Below are 22806 nucleotides of genomic sequence, written 5' to 3' on the forward strand. Positions count from 1 at the left end.
AGGAAAAACTAGAACCAGAGGACACAATCTCAGACTAAAGGGACAATCCTTCAAAACTGAGATGAAATGAAAAAATGAAATGAAAATCGCTTATTGTCACGAGTAGGCTTCAAATGAAGTTACTGTGAAAAGCCCCTAGTTGCCACATTCCGGCTCCTGTTCGGGGAGGCTGGTACGGGAATTGAACTGTGCTGCTGGCCTGCCTTGGTCTGCTTTCAAAGCCAGCGATTTAGCCCTGTGCTAAACCAGGAGAAATGTCTTCAGTCAGAGGGTGGTGAATCTGTGGAACTCTGCTGCAGAAGGCCGTGGAGGCCAAATTGTGTGTCTTTAAGTCAGAGATAGAAAGGTTCTTGATTAATAAGGGGATCAGGGGTTATGGGGAGAAGGCAGGAGAATGGGCCTGAGAAAAATATCAGCCATGATTGAATGGCGGAACAGACTTAGTGCCATGTTAGATGGTGCATTTAGCCAGCCAACCACCAGTGGGAGCCCTCTACCCATATCTAAAATAAATACATCCCCAAGGTTGCAGAATAATAGGCTAGCAAAGTAATGCCTGTAGGGAGCAAGAAAGGTTTAGAAATGCATGAGCTTGACTGAGTTCTTATCAGTGGCCCATACTTTCTCATGGGACTGACTTGCAAAGGCAAATAAACAATAAAAAGAACAGAAATTGGATATGCTTGTAGACTGGTATGAACCCACACACATTGAGATTCTGATCTCTGATTGAAGATTAAAATATGAAAATTAATCGAGCTGAAATTGTAAAGTTTTTATTGTCACATTGTACGATAGCAACATGTAAGACAGCAATAGATCTTTTTGTCCAACACCACGTTTAGTGCTTTGATTTGTTTTCCTTCAATTGTCCAGCAATATTAGATCATGACGCATTTAATGTTGGTCTTCAATTACAGGAAAACACATTTAACACAGCAATACTTCAGAATTTGACCTCAGGTACTCAAACCACGTTTGTTTTAAAACCTACATACGGTAGGTCTTCTCACATTGCACATATTATAAAATGTTTTTAAACGTCTTAATTTAAGAATAAATTATAACAAAATGGTCAGCCTCGGAATTTAACCTTTTCATTCTTTCCTGCTGCCTTTTGGTTTGCCGCGAACACTTTTGCTCATGTGGGGGAAATGGACCGTGGGGGTCCTCTCGGTTGGCCCGTACAATCCTAAATTCCTTGCCGCTGCTGATTTTCTGGGAGGTTTGACGCTCGGGAAAGGGCTGAATGTCTGACTCTTCAAAGTGCTAGTTCTGTGCCCTGGGTCTGAAGTTCCCTTTTCAGAATCTGAAGAATCAGATGAGTGCCTTTGGCTCGGTGATGGGCTGGGTGGCTCAGTCGCTGCTGCCGTCTCACTCTGGCTTAAATCTAGTCCTTTTAGCCGGTGCTCAATCACATTCACATTGTCATCCCTGTAAACCGGCTCGGAAGATTGCCCATCTGCCTGCGCCGACACTCTATCCTCGATGCTTTTGCTGTCTGCTTCCGTGCACTCTGTTGAGCTTAGAGACGATTCTGCCACTGCTTTCTGACTTTCTTTAGCCGCCTGGCTCGGCTCCTCCATTAGGCCGATGGTGTCGCCGTAGCTCAGCTGGGTCTTGGACCTTGCTAGGTTTTTCCGATGAACTCGAATGTGAGTGCGCCAGGGCGAGTTGAGCTTTGACTTTATGTCATCCTGTGGGGCTTTCGCCCCAGGCACATTAATAACAGCATTCCGAGTGATCACGTTCGTCGTCCTCAGCTTCTTCCCCAGAAGCAAGTGATTCATCATTGGCGTCTGATTGATCTGTGAAGGCAGAATGTTGGTGGCAGGTCCTTCACCTGTGAAACACACAATTAAAAAAAAACAATCCCCTGGTTAATAAACGACAGGGTTGGTCATAACCTCTGACTGCACAGCTCCACCTTCGCATTTCTCCCCGAGATTCTCAGAATAAGTCACAGCTGGGTCATAAAGTTCACATTGAATCTTCAAATAAAAACATTAATCAAGTATTTATTATGCATTACATTGTAATTTCATAAGCTTTGGATGAACTTTTAAACAAGATGTAGTCAGGGTAAGAGCAGGTGTAACTCGGATCCTGCTGGGCACAAGTCCATAACACCTAGGTTCCTGCAATTCAACATGAGTTGGCAGGTGCACTCCAGCACAAAGAAAATTCACATTATCATAGTGCTCCTTTGAGGTTAGACTGTAAGACGTCAGAGCAGAAGTAAGCCATTTGGCCCATAGACTGTGATCCGTCATTCAATGAGATCATGGCTGGTCTGATATCGTCCTCAACTCCACTTTCCCGCCGTATCCCTATAACCCTTTATTCCCTTACTGATTAAAAATCTGTCTACCTCAACCTTGAATAGACTTAATGACCCAGCCTCTACAGCGCTCTGCAGTAAAGACATCCACAGATCCACCACCCTAAGAGAGAAGAAATTCCTCCTCACCGCTGTCTTAAATGGGCGACCCCTTATTCTGAGATTTTGCCCTCTGGTCCTAGACTCTCCCACAAGAGGAAACTTCCTCTCAGCATCTATCCTGTCAAGCCTCCAGGGATTCCTACATGTCGCAATAAGATCGCCTCTCATTCTTCTAAACTCCAATGAGTACAGGCTCAACCTCTCCTCGTCAGAAAATTCCCTCATACCCAGGATCAACCTTATGAACCTGCTCTGGGTTGCCCCAATGCCAGTATATCTTTCCTTAGATAAGGGAACCAAAACTGTTCACAGTATTCCAGGTGTGGTTTAGCTCGTGTCTTATATACTTCTAGCAGAACATCCATATTTTCATATTCTATTCCCTTTCAAATAAAGGCCAACATTCCATTTACCTTCCCAATTACCTGCTGAACTTGCATTCTAGCTCTGGGTGATTTAAGCATGAAGACCCCCAAATCCCTCTGGGCTACAGTGTTTTGCAGTATTTCTCCAGTTAAACAATATTCAGCCCATTTATTCTTCCTACCAAAGTGTATCACTTTACATTACATTCCATCTGCCAGGTTTTTATCCACTTGCGGGTCGATTGAAAAGGTAGTTATTCAGGAACCTTGGGCTTCGTAAATAGAGGAACAGAGCACAAATACAAAGATGTTATGAGGAACATTTGTGACCCAAGGATGGAATTGAGTCCGGGTCCTTGGTGCTGTGAGCAGCAGGGCTAACCACTGTGCCACCGTGCTGCCCATATCTTCTTACGGTATCTCCTCTGCAACTTTAGGAGTGCAATAATGTGAGAAGTAGTAAAAAGCGCATCCTTCTGTCTCATAAGGTAAAGTAAAAGAGTGTGGGAAAAGGTCATTGTTGAATGAGAAAGATGCTTTGTATTTATCTTGGATCGTGTTTTCGGGATCCTTAAAAGGAGGGGGAGCAGCCCCAAGTCGTGGTCCACATAGGCACCAACGACATAGGTAGGAAAAGGGATAGGGATGTAAGGCAGGAATTAAGGGAGCTAGGCGGGAAACTTAGAGCTAGAACAAACAGAGTTATTACCCGTGCCACATGCTAGTGAGATGAGGAATAGGGAGAGAGAGCAGTTGAACACGTGGCTATAGGGATGGTGCAGGAGGGAGGGTTTCAGATACCTGGATAATTGGGGCTCATTCTGCGGTAGGTGGGACCTCTACAAATGGAATGGTCTGCACCTGGACCAGAGGGGTACCAATATCCTGGGGGGGGAAATTTGCTAATGCTCTTTGGGAGGGTTTAAACTAATTCAGCAGGGGATTGGGAACCTGAATTGTAGCTCCAGTATACAGGAGGTTGAGAGTAATGAGGTCACAAGTAAGGTTTCAAGGTTTCAGGAGCGTACCGGCAGGCAGGAAGGTGGTTTAAAGTGTGCCTACTTCAACGCCAGGAGCATCCGGAATAAGGTGGGTGAACTTGCAGCATGGGTTGGTACCTGGGACTTCGATGTTGTGGTCATTTTGGAGACATGGCTAGAGCAGGGACAGAAATGGTTGTTGCAGGTTCCTGGGTTTAGATATTTCAGTAAGCTCAGGGAAGGTGGTAAAAGAGGGGGAGGGATGGCATTGTTAGTCAAGGACAGTATTACGGTGGCAGAAAGGACGTTTGATGAGGACTCATCTACTGAGGTAGTATGGGCTGAGGTTAGAGACAGGAAGGATAGGTCACCCTGTTGGGAGTTTTCTATAGGCCTCAGAAAAGTTCCAGAGATGTAGAGGAAAGGATTGCAAAGATGATTCTGGATAGGAGCGAAAGTAACAGGGTAATTGTTATGGGGGACTTTAACTTTCCAAATATTGACTGGAAATGCTATAGTTTGAATACTATAGATGGGTCCGTTTTTGCCCAATGTGTGCAGGAGGGTTTCCTGACACAGTATGCAGATAGGCCAACAAGAGGCGAGGCCACATTGGATTTGGTACTGGGTAATGAACCAGGACAGGTGTTAGATTTGGAGGTAGGTGAGCACTTTGGTGATAGTGACCACAATTCAGTTACGTTTACTTTAGCGATGGAAAGGGATAGGTATATACCGCAAGGCAAGAGTTATAGCTGGGGGAAAGGCAATTATGATGCGATAAGGCAAGACTTAGGATGCACAAGATGGGGAAGGAAACTGCAGGGGATGGGCACAATTGAAATGTGGAGCTCGTTCAAGGAACAGCTACTGCATGTCCTTGATAAGTATGTACCTGTCAAGCAGGGAGGAAGTGGTCGAGCGAAGGAACCGTGGTTTACTAAAGCAGTTCAATCACTTGTCAAAAGGAAGAAAAAGGCTTATGTAAAGATGAGACGTGAAGGTTCAGTTAGGACGCTCGAGAGTTACAAGTTAGCTAGGAAGGACCTTAGGAGAGAGCTTAGAAGAGCCAGGAGGGGACATGAGAAGTCTTTGGCAGGTAGGATCAAGGATAACCCTAAAGCTTTCTATAGGTATGGCAGGAATAAAAGAATGGCTAGGGTAAGAGTAGGGCCAGTCAAGGACAATAGTGGGAAGTTGTGCGTGGAGTCCGAGGAGATAGGAGAGGTGCTAAATGAATATTTTTCATCGGTATTCACACAGGAAAAAGGACAATGTTGTCGAGGAGAATACTGAGATACAGGCTACTAGACTAGTAGGGCTGAGGTTCATAAGGAGGAGGTGTTAGCAATTCTGGAAAGTGTGAAAATAGATAAGTCCCTTGGGCCGGATGGGATTTATCCTAGGATTCTCTGGGAAGCTAGGGAGGAGATTGCTGACCCTTTGGCTTTGATCTTTATGTCGTCATTGTCTCCGGGAATAGTGCTAGAAGACTGGAGGATAGCAAATGTTGTCCCTTTGTTCAAGAAGGGGAGTAGAGACAACCCCGGTAACTATAGACCAGTGAGCCTTACTTCTGTTGTGGGCAAAGTCTTGGAAAGATTTATAAGAGATAGGATTTATAATCATCTAGAAAGGAATAATTTGATTAGGGATAGTCAACACGGTTTTGTGAAGGGTAGTTTGTGCCTCACAAACCTTATTGAGTTCTTTGAGAATGTGACCAAACAGGTAGACGAGGGTAAAGCAGTTGATGTGGTGTATATGGATTTCAGTAAAGCGTTTGATAAGGTTCCCCAAGGTAGGCTATTGCAGGAGATACGGAGGCATGGGATTCAGGGTGATTTAGTAGTTTGGATCAGAAATTGGCTCGCTGTAAGAAGACAGAGGGTGGTGTTGATGGGAAATGTTCAGCCTGGAGTTCAGTTACTAGTCGTATACCACAAGGATCTGTTTTGGGGCCACTGCTGTTTGTCATTTATATAAATGACCTGGAGGAGGGCGTAGAAGGATGGGTGAGTAAATTTCCAGATGACACTAAAGTTGGTGGAGTTGTGGACAGTGCGGAAGGATGTTGCAGGTTCCAGAGGGACATAGATAAGCTGCAGAGCTGGGCTGACAGGTGGCAAATGGAGTTTAATGCAGAAAAGTGTGAGGTGATTCATTTTGGAAGGAATAACAGGAAGACAGAGTACTGGGCTAATGGTAAGATTCTTGGTAGTGTGGATGAGCAGAGAGATATCGGTGTCCATGTACATAGGTCCCTGAAAGTTACCACCCAGGTTGATAAGGTTGTAAAGAAGGCGTACGGTGTGTTAGCTTTTATTGGCAGAGGGATTGAGTTTCAGAGCCAAGAGGTCATGTTGCAGCTGTACAAAACTCTGGTGCGGCCTCATTTGGAGTATTGCATGCAGTTCTGGTCGCCGCATTATAGGAAGGATGTATTGCAAAGGGTGCAGAGGAGATTTACCAGGATGTTTCCTGGTATGGAGGGAAGATCTTATGAGGAAAGGCTGAGGGACTTAAGGCTGTTTTCGTTAGAGAGAAGAAGGTTAAGAGGTGACTTAATTGAGGCATACAAGATGATCAGAGGATTAGATAGGGTGGACAGCGAGAACCTTTTTCCTCGGATGGTGATGACTAGCACAAGGGGACATAGCTTTAAATTGAGGGGAGATAGATAGAGGACAGATGTCAGAGGTAGGTTCTTTACTCAGAGAGGAGTAAGGGCGTGGAATGCCCTGCCTAAAACAGTAGTGGACTCGCCAACACTAAACGCATTCAAATGGTCATTGGATAGGCATATGGATGATAAGGGAATAGTGTAGATGGGCTTCAGAGTGGTTTCACAGGTCGGTGCAACATCGAGGGCTGAAGGGCCTGTACCGCGCTGTTATGTTCTATGTATAGAACATTAATGAAATATTCATTGGGTTCTCTCCTGTGACCTAACCTTGTCCAGCATTAAACTTCATCCAGTATTGTTTCTATACAGGTTTTAGACTGTGGAGCAGTGCAGTTGGTAATAACAAATGAGGGAATCCTTTTATTTCTACTTGATCATTTCTCCTTGGAGGGGGGGTCTTTCATGGCCAAAGATAACAGAAGTGTATCTGATGCCTGGAGCTCACCCAGGATATTTTAATGCAGTTGTATCTGGAAACCAGGCTCGGGTCAGCACTGATTACATTGGGCAGCTTTTGATTGTCCACTACGCTACTTCCAGATAAGATTAATCTCAATTGGAAAATATGAGGGGTGGGTTTCTCCATTTCAGAGGCTAAGTGCCGACGCCGGGACAGAATCGGTGGACTTCAACAACAGCAAAATTAGCGCAGCTCCTGCACCGATTCCACACCGTTGAGGGGCTAGCACCAGCACCGTGCAGAACATGATTGATTTCAATGAAAAACAATGTCCGATTCGCCGGGGTCGGGGTTGACACTTGAGAGGCTGACAAGCTGCAGATGCATATAAACATTCCACTCCCCCCCCCCACACACTCATCCCAGCCAACAGGCCGGCAGCAAGGAGAAGGGTACCCTGGTTCACTGACAATGAACTCGTGACCCTGCTGGATGCCGTGGCGGAGAGGTGGGCTACCCTGTACCCCGGGTGAGAAGGAGGCTGCCAGACGCCACTGTTCCTCAGCCTGGCGCAGGTGGCAGAGGTTGTGAGCGTCATGTGCAAGACCACCAGGATAGGCCAGCTGTTAAAAAAAACTGCACAACCTCCTCAGGGTGGCCAGGGTGAGCAGGCAGCACTGTGCCCCTGGCACCACCCCCGTCTAACATAACCTACCGCCACTTGGAGGGCGACAGGATCCTACCCGCCGGCAGTGTGCGTGCTCCCCACCTTGCAACACACGCCAGCACCTATACCGGCTGCCATGGACGGGTACCCTGGCCACAAAAGCCACCAGCTACCCGCCCCTGTGCTGCATGCGTCCGACTGCCTAAAACTGTGTGTTTTCTGGTCCCTACCCCCACTCCAAGGAGAAGGCAGGCCACAACCGCTGGGAGAGGGAAACGACTAGAGGACCTGCGGCTCCCTAGCGCAGCAGAGCAGCGTGCATTGAACTTGGCCGGTGTGCCTGAAGAGAGGGCAGTCACTGAGGTGGAGCTTGGCATCGGCGAGCAAGTGAGACCCAGCTGAGTTGCGGTTCCCCATGGCACGAGTGTTGCCACCCCCATTACCACTCCACACCTCCCCCCACCGCCACACGCCTCATCCAAGACCACCACCAAACTCCTCCACCACCACAACCCATGATCCAATCATGCTTCGTGTCCTGCAGGATCTCTTGGCGATGAGGTGGGCCCCGACCCCAACCACAACCCTAACCCCTTTTGGAGAGCAGCGAGGAAGTGGGTTGGTCCACTGTGGGGGGGGGGGGGGGGGGGGGGGGATGTCCTTGCCACTAGCCAGGCCCACTAGTCGGCCCCCTAGCAGGGCCATCCAGACTCAAAACAAAGCTCCGTTCTCTCTCCACAGACACTCACACCTGCTGAGATTGCCCAGTATTTTCGGTTTTTGTTTGAGATTCCAGCATCCGCACTAATTTGCTTCTATGGGGGGGGGGGGGGGGGGGGGGGGGTGGAATATCATGGTTATTGCACTCATTAGTTTGTGCAAAGTGGCGGATGCAAGAAGTATTTCCTTTTCTCTTTCCCAATGGAGAGTGGGAAACTGCATTTTTCCCGGGCACTATAACCGCTGCTTTGCGACCGACTGTCGGGAGAAACAAGCCTGCTCTGCACTAATGTGGGGGAAGAAAGATGTTCCTGGTGTTTCTTCTGTTCCGACCACAGTCAGTAACATCCCCCACCACCCTGTGCAACACTTAACGCCGGAGATCTTCAAAAAGTGAAAATGTGGCCCATTACTCACCAATAATCACAAATATTCACCAAAAAGCAAGTGGTTTTAAAAAACATATGATTATGCGGTTGAACTTATTTAAGCACTAATATTGACAGATGATTCATTACGTTGCTGTGAGTTGCTTCAAGAACAAAATGAGAAAACGAAGTGTTTGGCTGAAAGGAGGAAGGAAGTAAGAGACAGTAGAGAAGTGCAGGGCAGGAAAAGAAAAGGTTAATTCACATGAAGGTGTTTCCAGGTCTAGTCCCTCAATAGATTGTGATATGAAACAATGAAATCAAAATAAAATCATAAAACACTAACTTCTTCCAATAGCATTATTCAGCTTGTCTCTGGGATCTGGAATGATCCCAGGATTAATTTCTTCTTCTGTTCCTAATGAAAGAAACAGAACATTTAAAAACTGGACAAGGAGGGTTAGTCCGAACAGTGTTTATAATTGCAAATAAGGTAACCAGAAATCCTCCTTGTGTTAAAACTGGTGTTATGCTTCTGAAAATGCTTGGTTCCAAAAGTCCTCCTGTCTTTTTAAACGGGTATTTTGTGAATGCGTTTTTGCAATCGGATCTTTTTATTTTCCCTTTCCCTTCTGTGAAGATCACCCACCCCCGAGTGAGCAAGTTCCACAGTCCAGGACCTTATCCAAATGACCAGTCCTCATTCATGAGCCCAAGCAGCAAGTCTCAACAGCCACGAGGTAAAGCAATGTGTCACAACCAGGCTTAATCTTGTTCCCCCAACGTCCATATATATGCATTTTCTAACATGCAGAATCACCAAATCGCAATTAGAATCAATCCCTTCTGTTTAATCTAGTACTAACCCATCATAGACTGGATATTGAACCAATTACTTTTTGGTCTATATGACTTAGCAGCACATTTACTGGTGCTTTTATCCAGTAGGTCCTTGGGAGGGAGTTCATGGTATATTTCAACATGGTTATCTTCAGTCACTTAAGGTAAATTCTAAGCTAAGCTATCAGTTGCTGAAGTCGCCTCATTAAACTAGTAAGACAGCAGCATAAACAAATAGAAAGCTTTTTCTAGGATCGGAGGTCTTGGACTGCGAAGTTAACTGCCACAGGAGTCTATGGAAAACTTTTGTATCTTCTGCAAACTCTCTTGTATTCCGCAAGTGTAGTGGACAGTTCCAACCTCTGTCACTACCATGAACTGTTACTGTCACTGTCTAGAAAACCAGCAAAAACTGACCAACAACCTCAAAAACGTTGACACAATTACCCAGAAGCAGGTCACACACAAATAGCCCTGATGTTAAAGCAAATAATCATGTGGAATTTTAAACAGAAGTGATTGGCATATCCAAAATCTCAAAGAGAAAATGAAATATTGAAGACAAAACCTTGAGTATTTTTCAAATGTAGCATCCCAATTAATTTTAAGCAATTTTATAATTCAAAATATGTAGGTTTTTAAACTAAAAAAAATAAATAACACTTCTATCACATACCTCAGGGTTACTTTCTGATACCAAATTTCCTACTGTCCCTGTTCACAGAGGCACTCTACTCCTCCAGAAGCAGTTGCAATGACAACGTATTCAGTCAACTCCCCCTCCCCATCATTTCACAGAGACAATTACATTCTTCTCCTTTGAGCCCGAGCTCATACAGGAACAGGTCTCCATTTCCCATCTAACTTTGCACTTTCTCCACAAACTCAGTGAAGCACCAGTCCCGGTTTCTCAACATTTATCCTAAAGATCTCCGGATCAGTCCATTTCCCTCTCATTACCATCCATTCCCGTTTCCCCTCTATTGCAATCCATTTTCCCACCTTTCATGTTATCCAGGTCCCCATTCCACCACCCTTCCATGCCAAACCTATCTCGTCTCGTCTTGCTTTTCTCTTTCCCAGAGAAAAGAGCCCAGCCTGTGCAGCCCTTCCTGACAGTTGTAAGTCTTTTCTCCTCTGTCTGCAATGCTTCAACAGAGACCATAGCTGCACACAGTACTATAAGCCTGCTGTAAACAAGACCCTTCTATCCCCTCCACTCCTTCATCCCTTCCTCTCCCTCTCTTTCCCAACTTATTTGGGGGGTTGTTGAAGTCCCTCATGATTCTGTGCTGTTACTCATTTCATCCTTCCTTGCTTCTCCTGAATAGTTAGAAATCTACTCAGTGCTATTTTGTTGCTTAAATATATCAACACCATAATTGAAAGCAAGGTATAGAAGCTCCAATTGGGACAGGAGCTGTACTGAAGCTTCACGTTCAGTTGCCTTCTGGTGACATGACTGGTGATCAATGGGTGCGATGACCTGGTGCCCTCACATACACACAAGCATGTTGGCATTTGAGTTGTATGCGACCAAACAATGCTAATAACCAGTTAGCCACCTAACTGAACCTTCATCCCTGGCTCAACCCTAAAGTTATCGCCACAAATATCAATAATAGTTTCTAGCTTTCCGAAGTGGTCAGTAAGCAATAAAAATGGAAACATGGCACGGAGCCAAGCAAACAGTGTCAGGATGTGATTAATGACTGTAACAGAAAACAATAGGCCTTCAGGCATCTCATAAATTTAGTCTCAATCCTTTATACCAATATAATGAATAATACATGAATCCAAATGTTGGCCCATCAGTCAATTTCATAGCTCAAGATTTTCCTGACGGTTAATTGGCAATAACATAGGCAACGTTGGCATTGGAAAAGCATGCTTTCCGACAGAATGAACATTTCCATTTTTTTCAGTATTTTCCCTTTCACAAATGAGAGGCAGTCACATTTACCAACATAAATGCAGGTAGATGAGTTTGCCTTTTATAAACTAAATGCCTGTCGACATTCTGAGTGATACTTTACCTGCTTTGATGAAGATGAGCTGGGCCTGTTGTTCCTGTTGCTTCTTCTTTATCCGGATATACTGTCGCCTCAGCGCATTGATGTCAGTTGTCATGCGTTCCATCATCATGCTGTTAAACACAGAGTGGTGCTCACTGCGGCTTGCATCGATAGCCCCGGGGCTGAGCTCTGCTATGTTGCTCGATTTCAGGATTTGCTGATCCTGCTGACCTGGAGAAATCACAATGAGAAAAATGGAAACGTTTAAATCTCTGCATCGTATTGTTCCTCTCAGGTGTAGGCTCAATGCAAGGAGAAACTGCAGATTTCATCAATAATATGCAAACATTTATGGTTCCTTGCAATGCTCCATAGAGACGGAGAATAAGACAAATGGGGCTGGGTTAGCACGGGGCTAAATCGCTGACTTTTAAAGCAGACCAAGGCAGGCCAGCAGCACGGTTCAATTCCCGTACCAGCCTCCCCGAACAGGCGCCGGAATGTGGCGACGAGGGGCTTTTCACAGTAACTTCATTTGAAGCCTACTTGTGACAATAAGCGATTTTCATTTCATTTCATTTCAAATGGAATTGCAAATGCAGCATTACTACAGCCATTAAAATGTACTGTAAATGCTGCTGTGCAAATTGCCCATTTACACAAGCTGGTACTGGTGACAAGGCTCGATTAACATACATTATTCCATTTCACATGAACAGAAAAAGCAAATCATCTGCATGAAATAGCAGCTTGTTCTGCGACACGAGTTAAAATGATTCAGCTTTTCTAAATGTCCCAGTTGTTTTGAAATATCGTTCTCAGTTCAGTGTGTTGACCCTGCAAACAGTGACAATAGATTTTTTTTCTATTGAATATGTTAAAGTTGGTGATTAAAAGCGACGTAAAGTACGCACATGAATTGCCTCCTGCCATCTCCTGCTCCACTGCAGTTCCTTTGGCAGAGACCCCATTCGCATAAGCCCTGGCCTACTTACCTGACAATGACTGCTGGGATCTATCTTTACAGGATCTGGGTCAGCAGAGATTTCCGCCATAAATTTCCTGAGAACTGCTTCCACTCCTCTGCTGGTAGTACAATAGAAATCCTGTTTACAAATTTTAATAATGTTTCTGCCAAACATTTGTGAAGTCACAGCAATCCATTCAAGAGGAAAGTCCTGGCCACTGAAGCAAATGTATGTTGCTTGCTGCATGAACAATTGGCAGTGACCAGGCAGCAAAGGGCATCTTGTACAACAGCTCACTGCAGTGTTGAGCCTGGGTACAAGATGCAAGTACCATTGTAATGCTTACCTGCACAGAAGTAAGAGCGATGTTCAAGAAAGGTACTTCCTCATAAAAACATCACTTCCACTTTCGCTAGCATCAATGGAAGTATCTGCTGTGCCATTGCAGATTCATAGAATCCCTACAATGCAGAAGGATGCCATTCGGCCCATTGAGTCTGCACTGACCTTCCAAAAGAGTACCCGACCTAAGCCCACTCCCCTGCCCTATCTCTGCAGCTCCACCTAAACCTTTGGACACTATGGGACAGCCTGACATAGTCATATTCACCGAATCATACCATGCAAATAATTCACCAGACACCACCATCTCAGCCTGGGTATGTACAGTCCACTGGAAGGACAGACCCCTGGTGGAACATAGTTAGTAGGCAGTTACCCTGCCAGTTCTCAACATTGACTCCAGATCCCATGAGATTTCATGATATCACCTCAAACCTCATGTTTATAACCAACTGACTGTGCACTGCCCCCCACCTGATGAATGTCTCCTTGAGAACATAATTTTGGGGGAAGTGCTGAAGGTGTCAAGGGCACAAAATGCACCGAGTGGGGGACTTCAATATCCATCAGCAAGTATTGCTAGGCAATGCCAATTCTGACCAAGTAGCTGAGAACTAAAGGATATATCAGCTGGACTGGGTCTGCGGCAGGTGGGGAGGGAACCATTAAGAGGGGGAAAACCAAGGACAGCACGGTGGCATAGTGGTTAGCATTGCTGCCTACGGCGCTGAGGACCTGGGTTCGAATCCCGGCCCTGGGTCACTGTCTGTGAGGAGTTTGCACATTCTCCCCGTGTCTGCGTGGCTTTCGCCTCCACAACCCAAAAGAGATGTGCAGTGTAGGTGGATTGGCCGCGCTAAATTGCCCCTTAATTGGAAAAATTAATTGGGTACTCTAAATTTATAAAAAAGAGGGGGAAACCTCCTTGACCTTAAACTCACCAATTTACCTCTCAGGGAGGCATGTGTCCATGACAGCCTATGTAGGAGTGATCACCGCACAGTCCTTGTGGAGATAAAGGGCTCGATCTAACGGCTGCGTCGCGGCTCCGCGCGAGCCGATTAGATTGCAGAAGAGACCGAATTCAGAAACCGTGCCGGACACTGATCGGTTTCCAACCTAACCGGCCCCCGCCCATTGGCGGGATCCGGATTTAATTGTGACATGATGAAAAATCAATAATCACCAATTAAGGCCAATCTCGTTAACGGGAAGGACCCCCTATCGAAGGGTATCCTGTGATCTAACCGGCTCCCCAGTGAGCAGTCACGCGGGTGCCAATTCGTACTAGTCCACACTAATGTGGGCCAAGCGTTATGGCACTGGGGGTCTCCCAGGCCACGGACGATCCCTGGGTGGTTGGGGACATGGCAGAGTGGTACCACAGCTCTTCCTCTGACACCCGGGCACCTTGGCACTGTCAGACTGGCACCGATACCCTCGTACTGCCAAAGTGCTCAGCTGTCACTGCCAGGCAGGCAGAAGCACTGCCATGGTGGCAGTGCCAGGTTCCCCAGGTGTCAGGATGGCACTGCCAAGGGTCAGGACCTGGGGGGGGGAGGGCATGCACAGGAAAGGAGGTCGTGAGGGAGGGTATGAAGGGTGGAGGATTGAAGTGTGGGTATGAAGGGGCCTCTGGGAAGTTGGGGGGTAGAAGGTGGGGGCCATGAAAGGGGGGCACCGAAAGTGGGTGCAGGAAGGTCTGAAAAGGGGGGCCCCCAGCGACCTCAGAGGGTGTCCTCATTTGGGGGGAGGGGGAGGGGAGGAGGGGGGGGGGGGTAATGCCCATGTTTGTAGGGAGTGACATTGCCTATGCAGGGTGTTGTGTGGGGAACTTGCTGACAGAGCTGGTGGGCAAACCGCCAGCAAAACTGGCCACAAATGACACTTAGGAATTAACGGAAACATTTCTATGTCTCATCTTCATATTGAGGATATTCTCCAGCATGTTATGTGGCACAACCACCATGCTGAATGGGATAAATTTCAAACAGAACTAGCAACTCAAAACTAGGCATCCATAAGGCTCTAAGGCCACCAGCAGCAGAGGAATTATATCAATCATAATCTGTAACCTAATGGCCTGGCATACCCCCCACTCGACCATTACCATCAAACCATGGGATCAACCCTGGTTCAATGAAGTGTGCAAACATGCCAGGAGCAGCACAAGGCATACCTAAAATGAGGTGTCAACCAAGTCAAGTTACGGCACAGGACTATTTAAGTGTCAAACTGCCATGTAGCACACAATAGACAGAGCTAAACCAACAGATCAGACCTAAGCTCTGCAGTCCTGCCACATCCAGTCGTAAATAGTAGTGGGCTAGCAGGAGGAAGAGACTCCATAAATATCCCGATCCTCAATGATGTGGGAGCCAGCATATCCATTCAAAAAACAAGGCTGAAGCATTTTCCACCACTTTCAGCCAGATGTGCTCAATGGATTTTCCACCACAGCCTCCACCAGAGGTTCCCAGCATCACAGGTTCCAATTTTCAGTCAACCCAATTCACTCTACATGATTTAAAGAAATGGCTGAAAGCACTGGATTACTTCAAAGGCTAGAGGCCCTGAAAACCATGGGCGGGATGCTCTGCACCCGCGCCGGGTCAGAGAATCGCTGGGGAGGGAGGGGGGGGGGACGCTCTGCTCCCGCGCCGGGTCAGAGAATCGCTGGGGGAGGGGGGACGCACGGATCCCGTGACGCTACTCTGACGCTGGGCCACCGATTCTCCGGTGACCGGCAATTCTCTGGGCTCAACGGGCCAAATGCCCGCCAAGTTCGGCCAATTCCCACCGGCGTCGTTCGCGTGTGGTCCTACCCTGTGGGACCTCGCTGTTCTGGCTGTCCTCCTGGTGGGGGGGTGGGGGATCCAACTCCCGGGGGGGGGGGGGGGGGGGGGGGTCCTTCACAGTGGCCAGGCCCACAATCGGGGCCAACCGAATGGCGGGCAGGCTAATTGAGGGGGGTCTATGTTCCTCCGTGCCGGGCCCCTGTAGGGCTCCGCCATATTGCTCGGGGGCCAGCATGGAAACAGCAACCCACGCACACGTGTGGATCCGCGCTGCCTGTGGCGCGCATGCACGGACCCGCGCCGCCCATGCTGGCTCCCGTATCGGCAGCTGGAGCTGCGTGAGGCACCCTGTGAAGTGCAGGATCGCTGCTCCTAGCGGCCAAACGACGCCGATGTAAAACGCTCCGGCGTTTACGACGGCGTCAACACTTAGCCCCATTATCGGAGAATTCCGCCCATGCTCCTAGCCAAGCTGTTCTAGGGCATCTACAACACTGGCATCTACACAGCTTTACACATTTTGGGAAGTTTCCCAGTTAAGCCCCACCCACCAATGGCAGGGAAAATCGAACCTGGCCAATTACAGGCCCATCAATCTACTCTCAATCATCAGTAATGTGTTGGAAGGGGCCATCAAAAGTACTATCAAGTGACACTTACTCAGCAATAGCCTGCTCACTGACTCCAAGTCTGATTCCACCAGAGCCACTCAGCTCCTGACCTCATTACAGCCATGTGTCAAATACAGACAAACAAGCTCAACTCCAGAGATGACATGAGTGACTGTCTTTGACATCAAAGCAACATTTGACCGAGTGAGGCTTCAAGGAGCCATAGCACAACTGAAGATAATGGAAATCAGTGGGAAATTTCTCCACTGGTTAGTCATACCTAGCACATAGGAAGATAGTGGTTATCGGAGGCCAATCATTTCATCCCAGGACATCACTGCAGGTGTTCCGAGACCCAACCATCTTCAGCTGCTTCATCAATGATCTTCTCTCCATCACAAAGTCAGAATTGAGGATGTTCGCTGATGATTGCACAATGTTCAGCACCAATCTTGACTCCTCAGATACTGATGCAGTCTGTGTCCATATACAGCAAGACCTGGACAATATTCAGGCTTTGGCTGATATTTGGCAAAGAACATTTACACCACAAGTGCCAAGCAATGACCATCTCCAACAAGAATCTAACCATCTCCCCTTACATTCAATGGCATTACTATTGCTGAATTCCCTAAAAGCAACATCCTGGGCAGGGGGGGGGGGGGGGGGGGGGATGGTGGATGAGGGTGAGGGGGGAGGACGTTACCATAGATCAGAAGCTGACCAGGACCAACCGTTGCATACTGTGGCTACAAGAGCAGATCACGGGCTGCGAATTCTGCAGAGAGTAACTCAACCCCTGACTCCTCAAAACTGTCCACAGTCTACAAAGCACAATGTGATGAGTGCAGCTCCAACAACACTCAAGGTGCTTGACAATCCCTGACAGGCCACTTGATTGGTGCCCCATCCACCACCTTAAACATTGACTACCTCCAACGCCAACGCACAGTAGCAGCATAGTGTATCCTCGAGAAAATGCACTGCAGCAACTCATCAAGGATCCTTTGACAGGACCTTCCAAACGCATGACCACTACCACCGAGAAGGACAAGGGCTGCAGACTCATGGGAACAGTCACCATCCTTACTGGGACAATATCACCGTCCCTTCACTTGATTAAATGCTGGAACTCTCTCCCTAACAGCATCGTGGGTGTACCTACACCCCAAGTACTGCTGCAGTTCAGAATGGTGGTTCACCACCCACCTTCTCAAGGACAAATAAAGATGGGCAATAAAAGCTGACCTGATCAATGATGCCCACATCTCTTGAAGAAATGAAAATAAATCTGAATTGCTTCAATTTAGAGCACTTAATTTAGACTTTGTTTTAATCATTGAAGGTGATACCATTGCTGAACTGTTCAGCTCATATTTTCCAAATCAACAACTCTTTTTGCTGTTACCCCTTCAATGTTTTCCGTTTTTAGAAAGATCATCAAGAGTTAAATTAAAGATTACCTTTGACTTGTTTCTGATATTTCTGCAGCTCTGGTACAAGAAGACTGAATGGTCCCAGACAGCCAACCGCAGAAGCTATTATATCTTCATCATCCAAATCAATCTCTTCATCACTGTCTTTTGTTTTACTGAGATTCCTGTAATAAATATCAGGGGAAGGGAAGGACAATTCAACTTAAATCAAATAGTGTGATCCAAAAACATTGCAATCTCAAATGGTACAAAAAATGAGGCAGATCAGAATTTTTTTTTTAAATTACCCATTATGTTATGTGAAAGACTCCCAGTGCTGCGGTGATGCTATATTTTAAGATCAGTTTATTTCTGGCTAACATTTAATTCAGAAGTATAATTTGTGGTTGTGGTGACTTGGCCAGAAAGTGGTAGCCGAAACACGTTGTTAATAAAGTTAATAAGGTGCAGTGGTTAGCACTGCTGCTTAAAGCGCTGAAGTCCCAGGTTCGATCCCGGCTCTGGGTCACTGTCCATGTGGAGTTTGCACATTCTCCCCGTATCTGCGCGGGTCTCACCCCACAACCCAAAGATGTGCAGATTAGGTGGATTGGCCATGCTAAATTGCCCCTTAATTGTAAAAAATTATTGGGTACTCTAAATTTATATTTAAAAAAAAGAAAAAAAATAAGTCAATAAAATTAATCCTCTTTAATATATACATTAAAAAAAAGTTTAAAATACAATTAAACATCAAAATAACAATAACTGAATAGAATTGGAACTAATGACAATTAAATATAAATATACACAGAAACCAACAACAACTAATGATGTCACAGCACTTCCTGATGACATCAGCAATGAATTTAACTAAGAAGATGAATAATAATATCATTCCAAAGCACTGGTCATTCAAAGTTACATTGGTTATGGGAATGAAACAATGCGAAGGCTCAGATAATTGAACTTATCTCAAATATATCACATCAATAGCAACTTTAACTTCTCTCGTACAAGGGACAAAGCAAAAGCCACAGGAGCTTCAAATGAGGTGGCGGAATGGTGGAAGCAACAGATTCTGCAAGTCTCAAGAATTTGATGGCATATTAAGATTATGACAGATTGCAAACAGTCTTTTGCCAATTTGAATATTTAGAATAGCCAATAATCAAACTCTGTACCAATTGCGAGATAGCTCTGAGGCTGAACATTCTCCAATGATCACAGCATTTGTGGGCAATGAAAAATCTCCCTTACCGTTGTGATTCAGATGACTTCACAGGGACTGAAAATGGATTGATATTGTAAGTGTATTTCTCCCTCAGTTCAGCCAGTTGTGGAAAGGGGAATGGTGCCATTGAATAAAGGGTCTGTGACACAATAAAATGAAAGATGATACCTCAGGTGGGCTTTCAACTCATGCAGCATGCAAGTTAACACGTTAGTATAACAGATTAGAAATTCCTCTCTTGTTCGGCACAAATACGCTCTTTAAATTCTTAATATTTATGTTCAGAAATATCAGTGGAGTGGTGAAAATAAAAAGATTTCCTTCCTCCAAAAGTTTCTTGTATGTGGAGATGCTGGCGTTGGACTGGGGTGAGCACAGTTAGAAGTCTTATAACACCAGGTTAAAGTCCAACAGGTTTGTTTCAAATCACTAGCTTTCGGAGCACGGCTCCTTCCTCAGGTGAATGAAGAGGTATGTTCCAGAAACATATATATAGATAAATTCAAAGACGCCAGACAATGCTTAGAATGCGAGCGAGCATGCAATATATATTTGTCTACATTTATGTTTCTGGAACATACCTCTTCATTCACCTGAGGAAGGAGCAGCGCTCCGAAAGCTAGTGTTTGAAACAATCTTGTTGGACTCAAAAGTTTCTTCTAAGAGATTGACCTCCAACCTGCTGGGATGACTGATCACCCCCTCATGTCCTTGTCCTGGCGACTTCTTGATTTTTATGGAATAACTACAGTGCAGAAGGAGGCTATTTGGCCCATTGAGTCTGCACCAACCCTCCGGAAGAGCACCCTAACCAGGCGCCCGCCCTATGCCTGCAACCCCATCTGACCTGCATATCTCTGGGCACTAAGGGACAATTTATCATAGCCAATCAACCTAACCTGCACATCTTTGGACTATGGGAGGAAACTGGAACACCCACAGGAAACCCAAGTGGACACGGGGAGGAAGTGCAAACTCCAGACAGACAGTCACGCAAGGTCAGATTTGAACCTGGGTTCCTGGTGCTGTGAGGCAGCAGTGCTAACCACTGTGCCACCTTGACACCCTATTGGTGGTAGCAATAAAGGATGCATGAAAACAACTAGTAAAAAACTTAATCTGGTCATCGACTTGCCCAATGAGTTAGGATAATGGGATATGAAAACATGATTTGACTTTGAGGACCTTGATATTATCTGCATATACCATTTGAGGTGTCATGAGCACAAAAGAAAAGGGCTAAATTATGAGGTCATCTTACTTAGAGTAGGCTCATAATCCTGTACATATAAAAGATAAAGGCATAATGTAACTGAGGTGTTTAAATGATTTCAGGATCTGATGGGGAGGATGAAAATTAATTTCTTCGTCAGGGAGTCTAGAATAATAGAAAAGTTCCAGCACAGAAGGAGGTCATTCATTCCATCTTTTCCATGCCAGCCCGAGGACACCCAGGTGCCCTTTCTAGAACCAAGGGAGCTTAAAATCAGAGCTGTTCAGGGGTTATGTCACAAAATACTTCGTCAAACAAAGGGTAGCGAAAATTTGGAATTCCCAACCACAAAAAGCCATTAAGACTGGGTAAAGATGTACTATTCTATAATGCAAGGTAGATTATTGATAGGGAAGAGTATGCAGGATTATGGAACCAAAGCTATGGATCAGCCAGACATTGCCACCCTGTAAATAATTTTGGTAGTGTTCCCAAAATACTGGGGACACATGAATCTTTCTTTTAAGAGAATTGTGGCCAAAATTTAGGATCCAGTTGTTTGGAAAGATGAATTGATGTAAATAAAATCTGTAGCTTTTTAATTTTTGCCTCATAATTGCACTGGGAGATGTAAGAATATCTGCCTTAACAATCTGTGTTTTAGTCTTGGATTCCCATCAAAATCAAACCAGACTATCCCACTGGAGCTGGCGAATGGGCTGAATGGAGCTGCATTGATAACCCTAGTTGATGGTTTCCAGAACTCAGATGAAGCTCTTCTATTTGGCTGCTAGGGGAGCAGAAATGTGTACCATCTACAAGATGCACTGCGTGAACTTTCCAAGGCTCCTTAGACAGCACCTCCCAAACCCACCCATTTAGAAGGACAAGGGCGTCAGACACATGGGAATACCATCATCTGAAAGTTCTCCTCCAGGCCACTCACCATCCTGACTTGAACCTAAATCGCTGTTTCTTCACTTGTCGCAAGATCAAAATCCTGGAACTCTCTTCCAAGCAGCACTGTGGGTGTACCTGCACCAGATGGACTGCAAGAATTCAAGAAGGGGGCTCACCAACACCTTGTCAAGGCAATTAGAGATGAGCAACAAATGTGGGCCTTGCCAGCAGCGCCCACATCCCATGAAAGAATAAAAAAAAGAATGGACAGCCTGAGAAAGTGACGGAGGCAGATTCAATCGAGGCTTTGGAAAGATAAGTGGATAAATATCCGAGGAGAGGATTTTGGAGAGCCACAGAGACAAGGCTGTGGAGTGGGCCTAGGTGACATACTCTTGCAGAAAGTTGGCACAGACACAATGAGCTGTATGCCTCCTTCTACACTGTAATCATTCTGCAATTACATATTGAATCTCCTCTGCGAGATTGGAACTTGGCAACTAGGAAGACGGTTAAGCAGTTGTGATGTTGCATAATGCATCAAGCCAAACATAAAGTACAATGCTTAAAATTTCATCGAAATATTCACGGTCATCCTTCATTCAGCACAACTCAATTATTAAAAAAATTATGCATAATGTGGATTGGGGAGAAAATTGCTTGAAGCTAAAAACTAACTTAAGACACATTAAAATGGAAATAGTGAACAGGTCATTCAATAACTATTCCTTAAACCATCTGGATCCTGCTTAATGTACTGAAGCAGACGGCGATTGAATAAGTCAAACTCTGGGCGCGATTCTCCCAAAACGGGAGAAATCGTAAAGCTGCCGTAAAACCCGGGCGGGTTTTACGGCAGCGCGCCCCTTCCCGACCGGGGACCGATTCTGGTCCCCGGTCGGGGCTAGCAGCCCGACGCCATAGGCTCCGGCAAGGCGGGCTTAATGAAAATCGTTTGGCAGCGATTCTCAGCTGTTAGATGGGCCGAAGTCCCAGCCCTTCACGCCATTTTTACGAACGGCAAACACACCTGGTCTTGCCATTCGTAAAAACGGCGTGACTAACTCGCTATTAATAACCATGGCACCCTTGGCACGGCCATGGTACGGCCGTGCCAATCGGTGCCATGGTTATTAATAGCGAGTTAGTCACGCCGTTTTTACAAATGGCAAGACCAGGTGTGTTTGCCGTTCGTAAAAACGGCGTAAAGGGCTGGGACTTCGGCCCATCTAACAGCTGAGAATCGCTGCCGGCCGTAAAAAAACGGCGGCAGCGATTCGGGTCGGGACTTCGGCGGGGTGGGGGGGGGGGGGGAGAATAGCGGGAGGGCGGCAAAAATGTCGGGAAGGCCCTCCCGCTATTCTCCCACCCGTCGTGGGGGGCGGAGAATTTCACCCACTGTTTTTAGGAGACAGGATTCCAGGAATTTGGCTAGTGTACTGCAGATCAAATTCCACAAGTTCTTCTATTTCCCTCTGACAAATGAATTACCAATTCCAATGAGATACCCTTAACAATGATACAGAAAAGGGCTGATTTTCCCCAAGAGTCAAAGCCACTAGTTTATAGGAGGAAGTCAAATTCAATTTCCTTATTTGGTTGCTGTAGTTTGGTTAGTAGTTTGGGATTTACAAGCCATTATTCAATCCGTTTTCCATCAAAATGAGTTGCCTTGGTAAGGGCTTTTGTACAACCATTAGATCATTGATAGAAGGATTAATTTACCGCTTACTGCATTTCTAGAGCAAAATCTGCCCTCAAAATAATAGAGGAGGTTCAGACCATTAAAAATAGGAACATGAATAGACTGTTCAGCCTCTTGAGACTCCTCCTTCAATAGG

General features: G+C 45.9%; 1 protein-coding gene across 4 annotated transcripts in view; it reads right to left on the reverse strand.

The window, feature by feature from the left end:
• Window positions 1-760: 760 nt before the first annotated feature.
• The window catches only part of tbc1d30 (TBC1 domain family, member 30), a 109653-nt gene continuing 87607 nt past the window's right edge, over window positions 761-22806 (reverse strand). For 2 of the 4 annotated variants that reach the window (XM_038780548.1, XM_038780550.1), the window contains 5 exons: window positions 18879-18991; window positions 17667-17803; window positions 11506-11715; window positions 8976-9047; window positions 761-1843 (listed from right to left, as the gene is read on the reverse strand). In XM_038780548.1, coding sequence (XP_038636476.1) covers window positions 1098-1843; window positions 8976-9047; window positions 11506-11715; window positions 17667-17803; window positions 18879-18991 — 1278 coding nt within the window. In that variant the 3' untranslated portion in view covers window positions 761-1097. The remainder of the gene's footprint in view (window positions 1844-8975; window positions 9048-11505; window positions 11716-17666; window positions 17804-18878; window positions 18992-22806) is intronic. The other 2 variants (XM_038780549.1, XM_038780551.1) reach the window with 1 other exon arrangement.

This window comes from Scyliorhinus canicula, chromosome 20 (assembly GCF_902713615.1).
Source record: "Scyliorhinus canicula chromosome 20, sScyCan1.1, whole genome shotgun sequence".
In the NCBI taxonomy this organism is placed as follows: domain Eukaryota; kingdom Metazoa; phylum Chordata; class Chondrichthyes; order Carcharhiniformes; family Scyliorhinidae; genus Scyliorhinus; species Scyliorhinus canicula.